This window comes from Sorghum bicolor, chromosome 6 (assembly GCF_000003195.3).
Source record: "Sorghum bicolor cultivar BTx623 chromosome 6, Sorghum_bicolor_NCBIv3, whole genome shotgun sequence".
NCBI classification, from domain to species: Eukaryota; Viridiplantae; Streptophyta; class Magnoliopsida; order Poales; family Poaceae; genus Sorghum; species Sorghum bicolor.
In genome coordinates this window covers 26,376,982-26,396,844 of record NC_012875.2, presented here as the reverse complement: position 1 = coordinate 26,396,844, position 19,863 = coordinate 26,376,982, and the positions used below count along the sequence as shown (strand labels likewise).

At 43.4% G+C, this 19,863-nt stretch overlaps 2 protein-coding genes across 2 annotated transcripts; one reads left to right on the top strand and one right to left on the bottom strand.

Moving 5' to 3' along the window:
* Positions 5,453-12,185, top strand: LOC8069463 (ras GTPase-activating protein-binding protein 1). The gene is made up of 9 exons (XM_002447577.2): positions 5,453-5,680; positions 5,797-5,940; positions 6,081-6,423; positions 6,515-6,747; positions 7,261-7,420; positions 7,494-7,615; positions 7,712-7,777; positions 11,081-11,147; positions 11,571-12,185. Exons 1-9 carry the CDS (start codon positions 5,594-5,596, stop codon positions 11,828-11,830), a joined length of 1,482 nt encoding a protein of 493 aa, XP_002447622.1. The 5' UTR covers positions 5,453-5,593; the 3' UTR covers positions 11,831-12,185.
* LOC8086479 (chloroplast envelope quinone oxidoreductase homolog) lies at positions 13,396-17,629 on the bottom strand. Its single transcript, XM_002446200.2, has 4 exons — positions 17,286-17,629; positions 16,362-16,503; positions 15,080-15,171; positions 13,396-14,300 (listed from the first exon to the last, which is right to left on the bottom strand). The coding sequence occupies exons 1-4, from the start codon at positions 17,391-17,393 to the stop codon at positions 13,608-13,610; spliced, it is 1,035 nt and encodes a 344-aa protein (XP_002446245.1). The 5' UTR covers positions 17,394-17,629; the 3' UTR covers positions 13,396-13,607.

The window sequence follows — 19,863 nt, the reverse complement described above, 5'->3', positions numbered from 1 at the left end:
GGTGCGGATGCATGATGGCGAGATCGACGTGCGGCCCCTCCTGTACATGGGGGCTCGATGTGAGTTCCACTCGGATCCTCGACTAAGAGTAGGACCATGTCATAGCCGCGTCTAGTGGACACGAACTCCAAACTCCCAAACCAGATCACCGTAGCATGTGGAAGTAGTGAGGTAGAATCATCCATCCGAAAGAAAAGTTGGAAATCGTCAATAACACGCAAAACCCCTACCTGGCGAACCAATTGTTGGTGTTTCAACCCCCGGGGGCCAACACCAACGAGTGAATTTGTGTGTGTGCTCCCTCTTCCGGATGGTGATACAAGAAGAACATAGACGATTTATCCTGGTTCAGGCAAAGAAGGCCCTATGTCCAGCGGGGTGGGAGAGATTATATTATCTTGCACCAATGTGCTTGTATAGGGCGAATACAAGCGGATGGAAACAGGGTTGCGAGGAGAAGGGCTAGAACTTGGAACCCTAAGTCCTCAGGATCCTAGTATGCAGGTTTAGGGTGGATGAGTTGCGAAGGGTGAACTTGCCCTATTCTATGCCCTGGCGTCCCCTTTTATAGGCGAAGAGGAGGCATAGGGGTACATGGTTCCTAGGGCTAACGTAGGTGATGACATCAGGGTGGATGCCGATCAAGTCGAGGTTACTGTAGAGGCATGGCATGATAAGTCTTGTAGCGATGTACTTTGGTGATGATGAGATCGTCCTTCCCATACACGTGACAATGTGGCTGATGTTTGGTGGAAGGCGAGCGCCCATGCACGTGCGTACGTATTTCTGCATGCGTCACGTCGGGAGTCGTTGAAGCGCTGACTGGTCCTGTGGGATCCTTGCTCGAGAAGGCGATCGATGGTCTTGAGGGCTGAGCGGATAAGGTCGGGCCCTAAAGAACGCGGAGGAGACGTTGACTAGTGCATCTCGAGGGGGTGCCTAACAGGGCATAGTGCGCGGGGTGGCCTGTCTGTCCTGCATGATTTACCGGCTCCCTAGGTATGGGCGGTTAAAGTAGGAAGTGACCGAGGTACGATTCACTTTTACGGCTGTTGTAGCCATGACATTAGGTGGGAGTAGGTGGAGCGCATTAAATGCTCTAGGAATCGTATAGGGAGTAGGTGATCGAGGGGTATCCCGCACTTGAGGCCGGGTCATTCGCTCGACCTTACTTCCGTAATTGAGGTGTAGGTCGAGTGGCGTCCTTGTGGCACCCGTCCTGCCTCGAGTGGGGGCGCGTCGAGCAGGCTATAGCTTGGGTTGTGGAAGACTGTTCTTGGGCGGGTCCAACGCGGCTTGTTTGTTGGGCTTTTCCATAGGTTAAAGTGAGAGGAAAAGTATTCTGGCTTTGACATTTGCCAGGGGTTAACTCTCTTAGTAGAGGATTAAGGGTACCCCTTATTCATGTCCTCGACAATATCTCATATCAGAGTATTGTCGAGGTGGTGACTTACATGCATACCTTCAACGCCATAAAATAGTTTCTGAAAAGGTTGCTAAGCATTTCATCCATCAGTTAGGCAAGTGATTTGTCAATCGTCACTCTCCAATAATAGCAACAATCCTCCAATAATATGCAATGTTGATCAGAAGGTGTGCTGAGATAAATTCCTTTTTTTATAGCTTTGTAATACATTCAAAGCTTATTTTTTAATGCAAGTCTACATGGAGAGCAATGTTTTTTCTCTCACAATAAATCAGTAAATAATACTTTCAGCTATAACTTTTTAGTAAAGTGAACAGCCAGGCAGAAACAACTTCGGAAGTTCTTCGTAGAACCAACATGTCCAGTAAGTCCTAATCCAATGGCCTAAAGAAGGGTCATGATACCTCGATTATCTTCTTGTGTGATTCTTATAGCCACAACCACAAACGTTCATGATCTCTTTCCCCTGCTATATATTGGTTCAATGTGCAGATATCTGCTGTGCTCAAAATGTTCTTGAAGGTATTTGTTAGATTCCATGCTTTGCACTTGTATGCTAGGATTTAAGTCCCCTAATATATATAGATTGCAGAATAAACAAAATAGTTTTAATACAGTCTTACTAGAGGGTGGAGGTATGCATAGTGCACGGCGGTTTAGGGTCCCTGAGGCACTGCATGATGTTGCCAAGTTGTCTTCCAGATTGTTGATGTCACATTTCCGTCCATTACAGTTAGATTCTCTTTGGTGCGTCAGTGTGTGAGTGAAAATGGAATTAGCAAGTTATGGATAAATGTTGTAATTCTCAAGTTATTTAAAATAACAATGTACACCAAATAATAATTTCTTATACTTTTTCTTATTTATTTTTGATGGAATTCAGATTCCAAGGTCAACCGAGCAAGGGATACATGGGCAATGGCTGACTGGCAATAGCTCAAATTATTATTACCCATTATTTTTGCCATAAGCTAGAACTAAAGGTAGTGAGCTTTGGAGAAAGAAGGATTGAATGAGTTGTTGCAGGAGAAATCAATAATATATAATTGTACCATGATATGAACTTGCTTCTGTTAATTTGAGCTACACACTTTACTAAACAATTCGTATTTGCTGAACGTCACTCTGTTGGTAGATTGATTTTTATGGTAATATTAAATTATTTTTTTGGTAACAATATCAATCAATTATTTGATCGCCGGAATGGACTCAGATGATGTTTTTAATATTGTCAACATTGTTTTGTCATTATTATTGGCAATGTTTTTTCTAACAATTATACTGCATTTTTTGTACAATTTAATTTGGTTGTTTTAGTTTATATATATGCTAGTTCTAATTTATATATAGCTAAATGTTGCCGCAGCATTAGCACAGACAATATACTATGCCTTCTTAGACAAAAGTGTTTCTCGAATTGTATACATGCTCAAACATAATTATGTAAAATTTGAATTATGAAAGAAAAATCATTGTTTCATTATTTTCATGTGGATCTCCACAATAAAGCTGTAGCATTAGGGCATTATACTAGTTAGGCATTATTTAGATCCAAAAAGTTTTTGGATTTTGACACTATAGCACTTTTGTTTTTATTTGATAAACGTTGTCCAATCATGGAGTAACTAGACTTAAAAGATTCGTCTCGTGATTTACAGATAAACTGTGCAATTAGTTTTTGTTTTCATCTATATTTAATGCTCCATGCATGTGCCATAAGATTCGATGTGACAAAGAATCTTGAAATTTTTTTTAAATATTTGGGGCTGAACTAAACAAGGCCTTACCAGCGACGAAGCTACTAGTTGAGCAAGCCGGGCTTTAGCCCAACCTACCAATCCAGGTAAAGTGAAGCCCCTCCTTAGCCCTACCTTGGTTTTTTATGCACAATTATGTAGATTAGGAGGGATAATTGGTGTAGATTTATTAGAGATGACTTTTTAATTATTGGGCCTTGAACATCACAAGCACAAGGCAAAGCACAGCCGTCCAAACCCAATCGTGAAACAAACAAACCCTATTGCTTGCTAGCTTCTGGCTTACTACATCCCGTAACCCATCGAGTAGAAGTTCTAGCGGCGGCGGTTGGCAGCGGGCGGGCGCCGGAGGCTAGGGCGCTCACCACAGCGGCGTGCGCCACTGTTGGACGATGGCGGCGCCGCGCAGCTGCTGGAACGCGAGTTGGGCGGGCGACCAGGCAGGCGCCGACGGCTGCAGTGTGTAGCGCAGCAAAGCAGGCAGGTCGCAGGGCGCAGGCGAGCATCAGGCCATCACCATCAGCCATCAAGCAAGCAGAGGAGCAGACATGTAATTTTTTAATTTTAAGTATCATTTTTTAGGCAGCACGTGATGTGTAATTCAATGCTTGATTTATGATAGATTTCAGTTTTTGGATTTTCACTTTCAGTATGTTGAAAAGAACTTTGATAAACTACTATTTAGGTTCAAGTGGCGGTGGCAGTGGCTCAACTCCATGGCTCAACTCCAGTTACTCCACATACTAATGAGAGCACAATTTAACCAAAGAAATGGGTGATAAATGGCTCAATGACTTGATGATATGTTATATTGAGAAGGAGATATTTAGAAAGATTGATAATGAAAAGATTAAAAAGCGGTTTCAAGTTATTGTCTAAGAAAGTAGTGGCACGCTCTATTCCCTTCTAAATTTATAATTTGGAGGTCCATAAATTATGACTAATAAATGTTGTATATTTGTGCATGTTGCTACTTCGAACGAATAATGTGGAGCAACGTGGGGTTGTTTATTAGTTTTGCAATTGGTCAATATGAATGAACTTTATTTTTTTATGATGTATTTTGTGAATTTCGTCATTGGTCGATATTTTCAATATAGATTGATTCAAGCTATTATGTATATGTCTATTATGACTTCGTGAGGGGCCATAGTAGAGATAAATTGCCATCGACTTTTGTTCAGCCCGATCTAAAATTTTTTTAGCTTCGTCGCTAGGCCTTACTATCAAGTACTCAAGGTGATATGCACTAAAACTTTAGCTCGTGGATTAGGCCTTGTTTAGTTGGGGGTCGAAAAAAAATTGGATGTCCAAATCGAATGTTTAGTAGGATGTTGGAAGGGATATTTGGATACTAATAAAAAAACTAATTACATAACTCGCCTGGAAACTGCGAGATGAATTTATTAAGCCTAATTAATTCATCATTAGTACATGTAGTGTAGCACTTCTATCCTCCCTACTACTAAATTGTGAAAATTTAAGTGTGCCAAAAAAATTTTATGCCGCTCACTGCAAACAAGTATAATATATGCAACAAATAAATAGTAAAAATCAATCTCAAAATTTACATAGACTTCGACTTCCCAATAAATGTTAGCTTCTTGTCTTTTTAAAAACAATGCATAAAATTGATAGAAACTTATACAATCTATATAAAATCAAAATCAGAAATTACAATTCAAAAGTATGTTAGGTTCCTTTTAATCAGAGAGTGTAAGGTGTCATTGTGCGTGAAATAAAAATCCTAAAAAGTTTAAGAGCATGTATATAAACTAGCTTCAAAGTTAGTTTTAAAAGCTTTAAAATTTTCAAATTTAATACAAAAAATAAAACACAAATAAATATAATAAAGTGCTCATTTTCTACAAACGTTTGTTTGCTACTATAGCAAAGCACGAATATATTTTGCTAGTAAGGTTAATCATGGACTAACTAGGTTTAAAAGATTCGTCTCGTGATTTTCAACAAAACTATGTAATTAGCTTAATTTTTTATCTATATTTAATACTCGGATGAAAACTTTTTAATTGGGGAACTAAAAAAGGCCTTAGTGAAAATCACGGTGAAAACGCGCGTGAGGACCCGTGGCCCACGGATCCACCCGCGCCGTCCTTCCCATCCCATCACGGCCGTTCAGCCTCCGCGTTCCCGAGTCCCAACGCGCAACGTCCCACGGGCCACGGGCACGGTCCCTCACGCGCGCTTGGCTCGCACGTGCCACTGCCCCCAGCCCGTACCCGTATAACCCCCGCCGCAGCCGCCAGCACCACCCTTTCCCTCCTCTCGCCAGCTTTGCGGGAAAAGAGAGACAAACCCCGCCTCCTCTCCGCCTCTCTCCCGAGTCCCGACCTGCTCTTTCGCCCCCCGCCCCACTTCCTGCCAAAACCCTAACCCCTCGACCTCCAAGATGGCGTCGCCGCCGCCGCCGCCGCCTCCCGCCGCAGCCTCTGCCCCACCCGCCGCGGCGTCCGGATCGCCGCCGCCGGCGCAAGTGGTAAGCCCACCGTCCCCCCGATCCGCCCACCGCCGGGGCCGAGCTCGCCCGCTGGATCCGCGCTGACTCGATTCGTGCGCCGTGCTTGTTGGCGGCCCTGCTCTTGTTCTGCGCAGGTGGGCAACGCCTTCGTGCATCAGTACTACAACATCCTGCACCAGTCGCCGGAGCTCGTCTACCGCTTCTACCAGGAGGCCAGCCGCCTCGGGCGCCCCGCCGGCACCGGCGCCGACGGCATGGACACGGTCACCACCATGGACGTAAGTTCCTCGCCCACACGCCGCCTCTCTACTCTCCCGCGGCCCAGATCTGGGCGCCCCCAGGCTTAATTCTCATCGCAATGGAGGGGGGTTTTGGGGTGGCGTGTGCCTCTGATTTGTGCGCGCGTCTGGTTCTGCAGGCGATTAACGAGAAGATCGTCTCAATGGGCATCGACCGGGCGGAGATCAAGGCGGTGGACGCACAGGAATCTCTCTGTGGCGGCGTCACTGTGCTCGTCATGGGCCACCTTACGGGGAGGAACGGCGTCAGCCGCGAGTTCGTGCAGTCCTTCTTCCTTGCGCCGCAGGAGAAGGGCTACTTCGTTCTCAACGACATACTGCGCTACGTTGGGGAGGGGGTAGGGGACGAGGGGACCAAGCAGCAGCCGGCACCGGAGGTTGCTGCGGATGTGGAGACCGCCACCCCTGCTCCTATCCTGGCCAACGGCACTGTCGGAGGGGACACAGGGACCGTGCCTCAGAGTGTGTAGCAGTGTAACATCTTTGAAACTGTTTTGTTGCTGTGATCTGAATTGCATGTTTGAACCGCTTTTCTTTCTTTGTCTGTTTGTAGATGCTTCGCCGCAGCCCGAGTGCCAGGTAGCTGAGCCTGCACTTAATCAAAAGGAGGAAGTTGTGAACGGGGAGGAGGTTTGTAACCCGACAAATGATGTGGAGAAGCCTGTTGTTGAGGAAACACTGGTTCCTGAGGACATAAATGAAGTGCCAAATAATGTAGCAGTGGCTCCAATTTCATCTCCCCCTGTACCACTGGAGGAGGCACCAAAGAAGTCATATGCATCAATTGTAGGTTTTCAAAATCCATTCATTTTCTTGTATCATGCTCAACTTCACGGAATAAAATCAGTACCTTAATTTGTTCATTCATGCATTTCTGAAAATCTTATATCCGGATTTCTTATTATATTTTGTAACATTATAGTGAATTTGTGTTAGCAATAGATATGATTTTGCCATATTCCCAATATTGTCTGTATCAGAAGCTTAAATGTTGTGAAAATTCGGAGTTCTTAGTTTCAGTGCGATCAGTTGAATAATTACTCACACATCATATGACAAGTCTTCTAAAGTAACTATTTGGTTGGGAACATGAATGAAAATTTGCTTATTTTCATGTTGTTTCTTGTGGCCGTATTGTTTTACTTGTAATGGAGTTGTTGCCTTCTGGTGAAGAAATCATGAGGCTTTCTTGATTTTGTGATGTTGGTTGTGTATAGCATGTTAAAGTCTACTTTTCTTGACATTTACGTTTTTACTGTTGTTACCATTATTATGACAGTTTTTTTTGTTATGCTCCAGGTAAAAGTGATGAAAGAATATCGACCACCAGGATCTGCAGTTCCTTCCAGGCCTGCACCCCTGAAAACAGAGAAGCAAGCGTCTCCTGCCCCCGCTCAGGTTGCTGATGCTCTAGCTTTCACCTCTAATCCTCAGAGTGGCAGCTTTCAAGATCCAGAAGGTATTATCTAACGAATTTGGAGCTAAAACTTTGATTTCAGTTGGCACCATCTGACATGCTTTTGTCTTCAAAGTTGATGCACATGCCATATATGTGCGAAGTCTGCCATTAAATGCCACACCACAACAATTAGAGGAAGAGTTCAAGAGATTTGGCGCCATTAAACATGAAGGCATCCAAGTTAGAAGCAATAAGGTACTTGCTTTTCTTCTCATTTGTGTTCTCAAAACAATTAAGAGCCTTCAGTGATTCTCTCTAATTTTTCTTTGTGTTTCTGTTGAGTAAACACAGATCCAAGGGTTTTGTTATGGCTTTGTAGAATTTGAGGATGCCAGTGCAGTTCAAACTGCAATAGAGGTATTAACCTTACATTTTTCTCATGTTGCTTTATGATGAGGTATAGGCAGATGACCTAATTTTATGCATGCCCTGTTCTCATGTCGGTTTCTTTTTAATGACTTTTGGGTCATTCCATAAGGTTTGTGTAACTAGTGAGTTTGGGTTTACTTGGATACTTGGAGTAAACAATTTTTTATCGCTTAAATGGTGTTCCAGTAGATTAGTTAGGTGGTATATTGGTATGTTTGTGGGTTTAGTTTATGTAAGAGCATCTCCATTAGTTTGGCAAATGACTTCCCATCCATAATTTTTTTGGCAAAATGAGGAAAAAACCCTCTTCAACAATTTGGCATCCCAATTCTCCATCTTTTTCAACTTGGTATATCTCCCTGTCTAGTGCGCAAATATACGGGCAGGCTCCGTGCTTGTCTTTCTCTTCATGCTTAGTGGGGCTTCGCATAGTGGGGCCCTTAGTTCGCTTAGCAGGGCTCTTCGTTTCGTTAGCGGCAGTGTTTTTAAGGTGTCGCCTAATCGCCAAGGTGCTCTAGGCGAGATGTTTTGGCAGACGACTCTCCTCAGATTGGTATGGTGTCCGCCTTACGAGCATGGCGTCCGAAAAACATCGATTTGGCATCCGATTCGTCCCAGATCGAGGAAGGCAAGCGCCATACGGGCATGCTCTGTGCGGGGCGGCGGGAAACATGGGAGATCGCGGGAGAAAGGACGGGGAAAAGAGCAAACGTGCGGGAAAGCCAGTCGTGCGTGCAGAGACAGAGGGAGGGGTGCACGGGAAAATTAGACGCGCTGGAGAGAAGAGCGTGGGAGAAATCAGAGAGCAGAGAGCAGAGGAGAGCTCATGGGGAAGAATACCTGCTCGTTCGCGTTTCGCCCGCGTCCGCCACCGGGAGAAGCTGCTGCCGTGGAGCCTCTGCCTGAAGCAAAGGCTCCGCCTTCCCCTCCCCTCTTCCCCATCCGCGTGAGGAGCAGCCGTCGGTGGGTTGCTGTTTCCCGCCTGCCTCCTCTGGTCGTCCTCCATCCGCGCGAGGAGCAGCCGCCGGCGGGCTGCTGTTTCCCTGCCGCCTCTCTGGTCCTCCATCGCCTCCTCCAGTTTTCCCTTGAGCAGGACACAAGCCGCCTCCTCCAGTCTTTCCCTCGAGCAAGACAGAGCCGCCTCCTCCAGTCTTCCCTCGAGCAGGCTAGGTAATTACTCTGCTCTGTTTTTTTCTACTTGCCTGTAGCCTCTTGTCTCGAGCAGAACACCAGGATGCCGATTTGTTTATATTTTCTTTGCTTGGTGCTCTGTGCTTAGTGCTTAGTGCTTACTGCTTAGTGCTTAGCCTCTTTTGGACAACAATTTGTTTTGACATGCTTCCAATTCTATAGTCTGTACTACTGTTGGATGGCCGTAAGGCGTCGCCTCGCCTTACGCCTTACTCGCTTAAGTGTAAGGCGGTAGTCTGTCACCACGCCTCGCTTTATCACCTTAAAAAATATTGGTTAGCGGTTTTTTGGGTTTCTGGAAATGAAATTTGTCAAATTGTTGGAGATGAGATCTTTTTTTGCTCCCCATATTATTTTGGGAGTTGGCAAACAACAAGATTTGGGAAACGAATTTTACCAAACGGTTGGAGATGCTCTAAGTCATTAATCAATCAATTCCCCGCAAAAAAAATCATTAATCAATCTTTGGCGGAAAACACAAAAGAACACAGTTTTTCTTTGAGGTACTTAACTTTTATAGTTACAGGTATTTACAAAGTTCAAAAAGGTGACGCTAGGCGGTCGCCTGGGCGCGCTTACACGCTGAGTGATGGGGTACTGCCTTGCCTACGGGGGTAGGCGGGTACCTAGGCGGCGATCAACTGTTGGCGGCGAAAGGAGGCCAGATCCACCATGGCAGGGATGCGTGGGTGGCAGCACGGAGGTCAGGCGGCGATGGCAAGGAGGTAACGTGGGGGTAGTGGCGGTCGGTTGGGGAAGAGGCGACGTCAGACAGTCACAGCAGGCAGATCCGCGCCAAGGCAGGCATGCGTGGGGGTGGCGCGGACGTTGGACAGCGGTGGTTGGAGGTGGCAACATTGATGGGGGCAGCGGCAGCAGCGGCCAATGGGTTAAGGAGGCAGCGGCGCGGGCGAGATGGCGGACACGAGTAGAGGAGTTCGGGTCTTCGGGGAGCTGGGGACAAGTGTCGGTGGGGGTTATAGGCTTACTACTTGGGCTTTTAACTGGACCTTCTTCTCTTTCTCTCCAATATTGACCATTTATCTCCTTTTTTTCTTTTATTTTAAGTATATATGCATGTATTTAACTAATCACTGCCTAGCCACCGCCTTGGAAACGACTAGGCTCTAGGCCATGGGTCACCACCTAGATACTGCCTAGCGCCTTCTTGAACTTTGGGTATTTATGATACTTATGCTAATCTGTTGTGCACTGTGTTGGATGATGGCACTTCTTTCTGAATTATAGTTTCTGTGGCAAGTTCTTGTTATAGTAGTATTGCAGGGGATTAGACTGGCATGCTTCGTTTGGGTTGGATCACATCAAGCGCCCTCAAAGAAGATTCTGTATCAAACTATAGAGCGATCCAAACCCGCTATTGTTTTGTTTATTCTCTTGGTCGTAGCCTTAGCCCATGGCTTTGTACCAACGACCCTTGCGTTTTGGCATGAAGATGCTGTTGGAATGCCAGGCCCTGTTTGGTTTGCATCGGTAAACTTTAACTCCTATCACATCGAATATTTGGACACATGCATGAAGTATTAAATATAGATAAAAAAATAACTAATTGCACAGTTTGCATGTAATTTGCGAGACGAATCTTTTGAGCCTAATTAGTCCATGATTGGACGCTAATTGCCAAATAAAACAAAAATGCTACAATACCTGTTAAACTTTAACACCTCCAACCAAACACACCCAATTTTGTTCTGGCTTTTTTGTTGTTACGCTCCAGTGCTTTGTCTAGTTGACAACTGATAGATTCTTAAATTTGAAGTCTAGCTATATTTTTTCCATGTCTGGATATCTTTTTCCTCTACTATAGCACAGAGCCTCACACTCTCACCCACCCACAAACCTCGATTACCCACTACGTTTTGATTGTTTTCTTGATTCCTTGTGCTCAGAGGTGTGTGGTTTTGGGTCTGGTCATCTGGTATGGGGGTGTGTAGGGGTTGTGTAACTCTGTTTTGAACATGAATGCAATAGTTATGTTTTTCTCTTTCTAATGGAGCATCTTCTACAACTGCTCTGAGAAGTATACTTGAATGATAGGCTTATGGGGATATTTGTTTATCTGATAATAACTCTTGATTGCAGGCTTCTCCTGTTACTATTGGTGAACGGCAATGTTATGTTGAAGAAAAAAGAACTACCGGTTCTCGTGGCAAGTCCATCAAATCCTTTGCCATTATTTTCTACCTAAAATAATAGTTACTTGTGGAATGCCAGTTTGTTTATTTTGGGAAAGGATATATATTTGTTTCTGTGTTCTTTGGAAGGCAATAATAGTGGCGAACTCGGCTGTCACAGGTTGCATTTTAGGATGCAGGTGAACAGTGTAAAGTGTTAATTTTGGTTCATGATAGCATGCGGTACCTAGAAAATCATCAGATAAAATGATTAGAGTATTAATAACTTATTATTTTGGTTGTCTATGGAAAAGTGTCATTTATGAAGCACAAATGACTTGGAAAATAACAAGATAATTTCAGGCGTAAAAGGATGCATGTGCCTTTCACCTGTTTTGTTTTGTTTTTTTTCTTGTTTATTATCATTTGAACTGATGGTCATTATTTTCTGGCTTCAGGTGGTAGCAGGGGAGGAAGGTTTTCACCGGGTAGAGGTGGCAACTTTCGAGGTGAAGGCATTAGAGGCCGTGGTACATACAATGGAGGTAGAGGGTATGGAAGGGGTGAGTTCAGTTATCGATCTGATTATGGAGGCCGAGGTGGTGGCAGGGGTGGCTCATCACGTGGTGATGTCAGCTACCAGCGGGTTGACCACTCTGGTACAGCCAGTGGTCGTGGTGCCCGGGCACCATCGGCTGCCACTGCTGTTGCAAAGTGAGTTCTTGGTAGCTATGAGTTGGTAATAGTTGAGTTTTATGGCCACCATCATGGTTGACCAAAAGAGTGGTGGGTTTGGGGGATTCGGGTTCATGTGAGGATTATCAAGAAAAGTCAGGTCATAAATTGATGCTTCCTTGTTTTGTGGCAAGGCAAAGCAGTGGTGATATCGGTTGCTAATTGTAGAATATACGTCTTGAGATGTCCTAGTATGTCTGGCTTCGGCGAGCATCTGATTTGTGGTTTTCCCTTTGTTACTCATTGCCAAATTATAGAGGTTGATTTGAGGTGCCAGGAATTTATAGTATTTTATTTTATTGGCTGTCGTGGAATAAGTTATGGTCTAGTGCTGCTAATATGAGTAAGATATTTTTCTTGTTTCTAGAATCTGCCAATCCAGTCATGTCTGGGAAATGTCTGTTCCTTTCATGCCGCCTCTTGTCGCCATATTACTAGAGGAAAGGCGTGGAAAACAGTTGGAATGTTTGAGTCTAGTACAGTCTAGTACAGTCGGAATGTCTTCCTTTTGGCTGAGCTCTACTCCCTCCGTCTCTGAAAGAATCAATTCCTAGGATCTGTGCCTGACTAACTTTATAGAAAAGAGTAACATCTATAATATAAAATACACATTATATGAAAATATATTTTATGATAAATCTAATAATACTAATTTGATACTATAAATCTTAGTATTTTTTTTTAGAAATTTGGTCAAAGTTTAAAAAGTTTGACTTAGGACAACTCTAGAAATTGATTCTTTCAGGGACGGAGGGAGTATTTGCTTGTAAAATCGAGATTTTAATTGAAATTTTGTATTAAAATTTCAAAACTTCAATAGGAAATACCCTAGTAAGAGAAGGGCGCAAACGAAAGGAAAATATATATCGCTCTAAGCATCTGCTACTTCGGATTGTGCAATGCTTTTACTGATTTGGACCTCCTACGTCCAGCCCAACATTCCTTAGCGTTTGATGTATTTTTATCAAGAAAATAGCTACATGCCTCCATGATGTATGTATCTGCAACGTTTATCCACTAGACTCGATAGTAGACCTGCAACGTCTTCCTTGGCCACTAGACTCGATAGTAGTGAAGCATTTTAGCCCAGAAACGTTTATCCATCCTTATGTTTGTTTCGCCTGCCTTACATGTCAGCAATAATATTTTTTCAGATATAATCCTTTCATAGTTGCAATAAGTTAAAATGAGTTGTATTTAAGTTGTTCATTACCCACAGAAATGGAATTTAGGATGTAAACTACATAGGAAACAGTGTTGGTTCTGGTGCATCAAAGAAATGTATATCAAATATTTTTTCATGTCAATATAAAAAATTATCTTAGCTGCATCAAAAAAAGTTTATAGAATAGAGTTTATGAGCTTATGACGCTGCGCTCTCCGAGTCTCCGTAACTAATTTCATGAACTTTACTTTTTAGATTACATATCACTTTAATACTATATTTAATTTTATAGTACTGTTATTTTATCGTGTGATCCGTATTTTTTAGTATAAAAGTTTAGTTATCCCGTAGCAACACACGGGCATACTATCTAGTTAAAAACAAAAGAAAAACAAGCCTGTAAACTGGTTCACCACTTACGAATAATTTAATTTGTACGACGACCAAACTCTCACGAATAATTTAATTTGTACGACGACCAAACTCAGACACTAGTACTCCATATCTGTTGACCTTAACCCTGTAGTGTCCAACTGCCTAGATCATGCTTAAGTATATTCTCCCTGGAAGTCTATGTAGGTAATGGACGCATAGATTAGCCTACCATCTCGACAATGATCTTTCCAGTAGCATGGCCCTCGATGCTCTTCTCCCACGCCTTGCTCACCTCGCTCAGCGGGAACCTCGAGTCAATCAGCGTCTTGAGGTTGCCGTCCTTCAGCAGCCCGACCAGGAACTCTAGGTCTGCCTTGTTGGGCGACAGGAGCAGCGGCACCAGCCGCTTCTTGGCGAAGGTCACCTTGTGCAGCGCCGATTTGAGGAACACAGTGAAGTTTGGAGTGATGTCGATCACCCTCCCGTTGGTGGCCAGCACAGGCTCGAACGTTGACCAGCTGATCCCGACAGTGCAGTGGACGACGCCATCGTACTTCTTACCTGAGGGGCTCTGCAGGATGGCACCCTCTGGCGTCCTGTAGTCAAGCACCTCATCCGCGCCCAAGCTCTTCACCAGCTCTACGTTACGTGCGCCACAGGTGGCAGTGATGTGGAGACCAGCCAGTTTTGCGAGCTGCACGGCATAGAGACCCACACCACCTGATGCTGCGGTGATCAGAACGTTTAAGGGCTGGCCAGTACCATCGAACTTGGCGCCGATGGTCCTAAGCACCTGGAGCGCAGTACCAGCGGCAATGGGCAGCCCAGCGCCTTCAGCAGCAGATACCTCGGGAGGCCTCTTGACGGTCAGATTTTCTGATGCCACAGCATACTCAGCAAGTCCACCTCCATTCTGGTAAAACAGAGGGCATCGTTAACATCAAGTCAGAACATCCCTTCCAATAAATGATAGCACATTCAACACAACATATGGAGGTCGACTGATGCACTACAAATAATTCTAGCAATCTAACATACAGCTTTGAACTACAAAAAGATCACCAAGGCTCTGCATTTCGCAGAGTTGATGCCTTCATTCAAGATGGCAACAGGGACATCCCCGGTGGGGATTGGCACCCCGTCCCCGTCCCCGTCGGCCATGATTTCCCCTGTTCCCCTCCCCCGATCTGCGACTCGGGGCTGGCTTGCTCCCGTCCCTGTCCCTGTCCCTGTCCCCGTCCCCGATAGGATTCACAGGGCCCCGACAGGTAGCGTACTCCCGATTTGTATGTCTTGCATCGAGAGCAAAATAGAAGCACGCAGCTACAACAGCTAGCAGAATCATGTCCAAATTAGCAAAACTGAAGACAAAATCAAACACTGGATCCTTCAAAGGGGAAAAAACACTGGATCCTTCAAAGGGAAAAAAAAGAAAGCTCAGTAGATCAGTTACATTCCAGAAGAGCAAGATCTCCAAATACTAGATCCTGTCCTAGAGAGCTGAAGCCTTAAGTAGAGAGCAGTTTTACGAGTTTCTTGCTTGAAGGCCGTGGGGCCAAGTCCTAGCAAGTAGCAACCAAGATGTGCTTGGTCGCATGGCTGTGGAAGCTCGTCATGGTTTAGCATAGTCAAGTGCATGTGCTTACAAGTGAGTTGAGCATAGCAACAACATAGTCAAGAGCATGTGCTTACAAGTGAGTTGAGCATAGCAACAACTTGATCTCCGGCTTGGAATCCATTGATTCCTGGACCAACATCAGCCACAACTCCTGCCACATCAGTCACTGCAGAAGATGGAGGAATTAGCAGAAACAGCCTTAGAGAAGTTGGACAGAGCATTACTCGTCAGTCATTGCCCAGTTATCTCTTGTGCGATACAAATTTCTATATTCAGGGTATTGCATCAGCACCAAAAGGTAAAACAGACACTGACTTATTTGTTTCTAGGGTTCGGGCATAACAATGTGTAAATGATCCAATATTCCTAAAATCAGGCCTGTCGAGAAAGCTGTGCGAGCTGCTCGACTAAACATGGCCACCAAATTAGTGGGCCCCATATTGACCTTTTCAGTTTTCCTAACCGGCAATATATAGCCTAGTCTATGCATGCGTCCCTGTAAGACTTGACAATCCCCCCTGCCGGTGACATATCCTGACACCTAACGCTGAATAAGTTAGCTCTAGATTAACTCCAGTATAGCTGCAAATTCCTATTGCCAATTGATTCTGTTGTTTAGGGTTAACGGCTTATGGCATCAGGAATCACATGCTATACCATCACATCATCAACATTTCTGGTGTCAAGGTCTGGGCCTTTTTGTTTCATTATCTTAAACTTTTTTAAGCCATTAAGCCGGGACTTAATATAGATATATTGCTTGCATTGTACTATGATGCAAGAAAGACTCAATGGGCTAGTGATAATCGCACTTGAAAATCATGTCTTGGAGAAGATTAATTCTGAAGATATAATTGGAGATTTTATTTTGAAAAATACTAGATAGATGATGCTTTTGGGTAGAATTTGAGGTAATAATATTTTTACTATTTTAGAAATAATATTTGGCATATTTCTATATGTTGTACAGAAGAATACATATTGAAGTTCTATATTTGAATGAAAATATGTCTTATTTTATTAGCCATACAAATTTTATAAATTTTAGGGCCTCAATTTGTAATTCATTCCGGAGCCACAAATTTCTGGAGACGGCCCTGCCTAAAATACATGTCATCATTACCTGTTATCAGAAGATGATAGACAAGATTATAAGAACATAAATAGTAGTATGGTACAACATAGACTAACTGAAACCCAAGCATAAACACCGTGTATTCACATAATAACAAGCATATATTGTTTTGTAAATGAAAGTGGTGTAATACATAAATGAAATAAATGGCCAACTATTGGTCGTAGTGTAGTCAGAATCAAGTAATCAACTACTATCGAATGAGTAATAAACTTGATTACCTGGGATAAAAGGAAATTTACGAGGCAGAAAAGGCTGCAACAACCCTTTCTGTATCTTCCAGTCCACTGGATTGATGCTTGCTGCTTCCAGTTTCAATAGAAGCTCATTCTTTTTGGCCATAGGGACAGGAACTTCCACATGCTGCATTAGAGGCGTTTCAGGATTGGTGGACTGATTTCTTTGCAAGAATACAAAGGAAAGAATCTAGAAACACAAGGAATAGTTTGTCGACCTAATATATTTTCAACCCAAACAAAATGAAAATCTAAAATCTTACTGACTCAGACTATGTAACAACAGAAAATACTAGAGCAAAGGACCAGAGACCCCCAGGTCAAATTAGTTTCCCTGTGTTTGTAAAAAGCATTCATCAGTCAAAGAGTCACCCAAATTCAGAACCAGTCAACACTCCTGTCATCCAATTGACACCACCCAGTACCCGTAGATTAATTTCATTCCTCTGACCTGATGACCACTTGTGGAGTTGTGGGCAAGATAATCTGCAGTAGACACCGAGTGGAAATCTGCAGTGGTCTTCTCGCCAACAAAGACAAGTATTTGTAGCGTGGTGGAATCTGGTCAACTGACTGGAATTTCCAACCAGGGGAACAGGGAGAAGACAAGTGCCACAAGACATTTAACAAGGGTAACAGGGAGAAGCCACAACAACTAGTCAACAGCAAACCAGTACTTCTATCTAGACCTAAAATAAAATAAAAAGTAAAGCAAAACAACTAATCGCTTGCACGAAGCCAGTCATACATTAATTAGATATAAACCGACTGTTCCATAGACTGCTGAATCCACCAATTGACTCCTTGTGTCTGGTCGTACTTAGCTCGCTAACCAACAATCCAATCTACACGTTAAGGAAGTAGCAAGAGGAGAAAACAACTGGAACTGCTTTGCGGTTAGCCAGTTACCTTGAGACCCGTGGCGCCCCCGCCATAGGCGTCGTACTGCACGGCCCGCATCGTCGTCGGGATGTTCGCTGTCTTCGTGGGGGCGGCGGCGGCGGCAGCATCAGCCATCGGAGTAGGCAAGAGCAGCACCGGCGAGAGGGGAGGGGACAACTGGACAAGGACAAGGGACCGAGTTGAGGGACCCCCGATTAGGGAGTCGGTTTCTTGGCTGGTTTGCTTCTTCTTCTTCCTCCTGGTGTTCACGCCTGACGCCTCAACGGACTTCTCTAGTTCTCTGTTTCTGGGTTGGGCTCTGCCGCGTGGTGGCGAGAGGAATATACGATGATGCGGGGGGTTTGATGTGTGGGGCCCGTGTTGCCAGCCAGGGGCGGCGGGGCCGCCCGAATCTGGAGCCCATGGTGGTGTTGCTGATTTGTTGTGGTGCGCGACGGGACCGGACAGGTGCGTTGGTTTCTAGAAGGGCCGGTAGGAAAGGTCTGCACACGGGATGGGGAGGACGCGAGCGGGCGCCGTCAGGGTTCACGTCACCTGGGCTTGTTTAGGCCTCTCAAAATTTTTTGGGCTGGATACCGTAGCATTTTGGTTTTTATTTGATAAATATTTTCTAATTATGAACTAACTATATTTAAAAAATTTATTTCGCAATTTAAAGATAAACTGTATAATTATTTTTTTTGTTTTTGTCTATATTTAATACTCTATGCATGTACCGTAAGATTCAATATTAACGGAAAATCTTGAAAAGTTGTTATTTTTTGGATGAACTAAACAAGACCTTAGTTTCCTTGATACTATAACACTTTTATTATTACAGTGTATAATTAATTATTTTTTTAATTATATTTAATGTTTCATGTATGTGCATTCCATGTAATGGAAAATTTTCAAAAAATTTTGGTTTCCTGGTTTGACGCGGAGCGTACGCGAGCGTGCGGGTGGCGCTTTGTGCGTGTAGATGTCCAGGTTTAAGCATCGCTTGTGGGCAGGTTGCTTCGTTGGGCAGCAACTGAGCAAAAGCAAACAATTGTCTAGTTCAGTTCTTGTCCTGTCCTCGTCTTCAAATTTCAAACTTCAGATTTTGCTAGTCCAGCAGTACGAATAGAGCTTCACACCTAGAGTGTTTTCTATACAAATCTAGGTAGCAAAACTAAATTAGGCTAGCTTAAATATGTCCCTAGCAAGCCAAGATCTGTTTGTTTAGGCCTTGTTTACTTCCAGCAAATTTTTACGAAATACTACTGTAGAACTTTTGTTTGAATTTGTTAATTATTGTCCAATCATAGACTAACTAGGCTCAAAAGATTCGTCTCATAAATTACATGCAAATTATACAATTAGTTATTTTTATCTATATTTAATGCTCTATGCATGTGCCACAAGATTCAATATGACAGAAAATCTTGATCATTTTGCAATTTTTTTGAGAAGTAAACAAGGCCTTAGTTGCGTGCACTGCTGAGCCTAGCTAGAATGAGTTGTTGCGGACGAATTTGACGTGAAACCAAAACCATTAGTTAGCTTATCAAAATATCTTTCCATTCATAAAGTATCTTTCCATTCATATGTGGATCATCGAGCATGGAGTCTGGATGTGTAACATCTTTGATGTTGCGGATACTAAAACTTGCCATGTCATCATATGCATCGCAAAGCATAGCACAACATAATGCACCAACCTAAAATATAGTTTTTATTTTTGTGGCTTGTGCTTAAGTAAATAGAGTGTGTCTACCTTGTTAAATGATACTTGTGATGGTGGAGAAATCCCTAATTAAGGAGGGATATAAGTACAGCCTTAAGAAAAACCCTAATTTGGAACCCTAGATTTTATCCTCTTTTATGTAGTTTAAAATATAAGTAAAATATGGGAACAAGTCCAAAAGAAAAGTTGTAGATCGTGTTAAGATGTACAACTTTGGTATTTTGAGTTTTTGAAGTTTCAATGTAAAATTCAAAGTAATTTTGAAAATACAGATTCTTAAAAAGTGTCCCCTTTTGATTTTGAACATCTATTTCAAAATCTATTAGGAATCTTGAAATGTGACCAAAAGAAAAGTTGTAGAGCTTTTCAAAATGAACAACTCTTATTTTAGAAAATTTTCATGTTATGGAGCAAAATCAAAAGTAATTTTTGAATTTCAGTTCTGTCCCAATTTAAACCTGATTTGCCCCAAATTGGGATTTGAAATTCAAACTGTTTTGATCAAATTCACCCTCTTCCACTCCAAACCAGTTTAAGACCCCTATATATGATTTGTAGAGCTCAAAATTTTGAACAAATCATATTTTGGTAGAATTTTGAGTGGTTTTCAAAATTTGAAAGTAATTTCAAGTTGAAGTCTCTAGATAAGTACTGCTACAGTACTCCAACCAATCCGCCCCCGCCAACCATCCCCGCCACTCGCCGTGGCCGCCTCTGGCATGCTTGCCACACAGCTGCTTGCTTGGTCGGGATTACTGTGAAGTGGCCGAGCCAGTGGCATCCTCATCCACTCCTTCCACCGCCTAACCCTTGCTGCCACTCTTCTTCCGTCTTTTGGCTCGACGCCGGTGATCTCACTCCGCCATTGAAATTCAC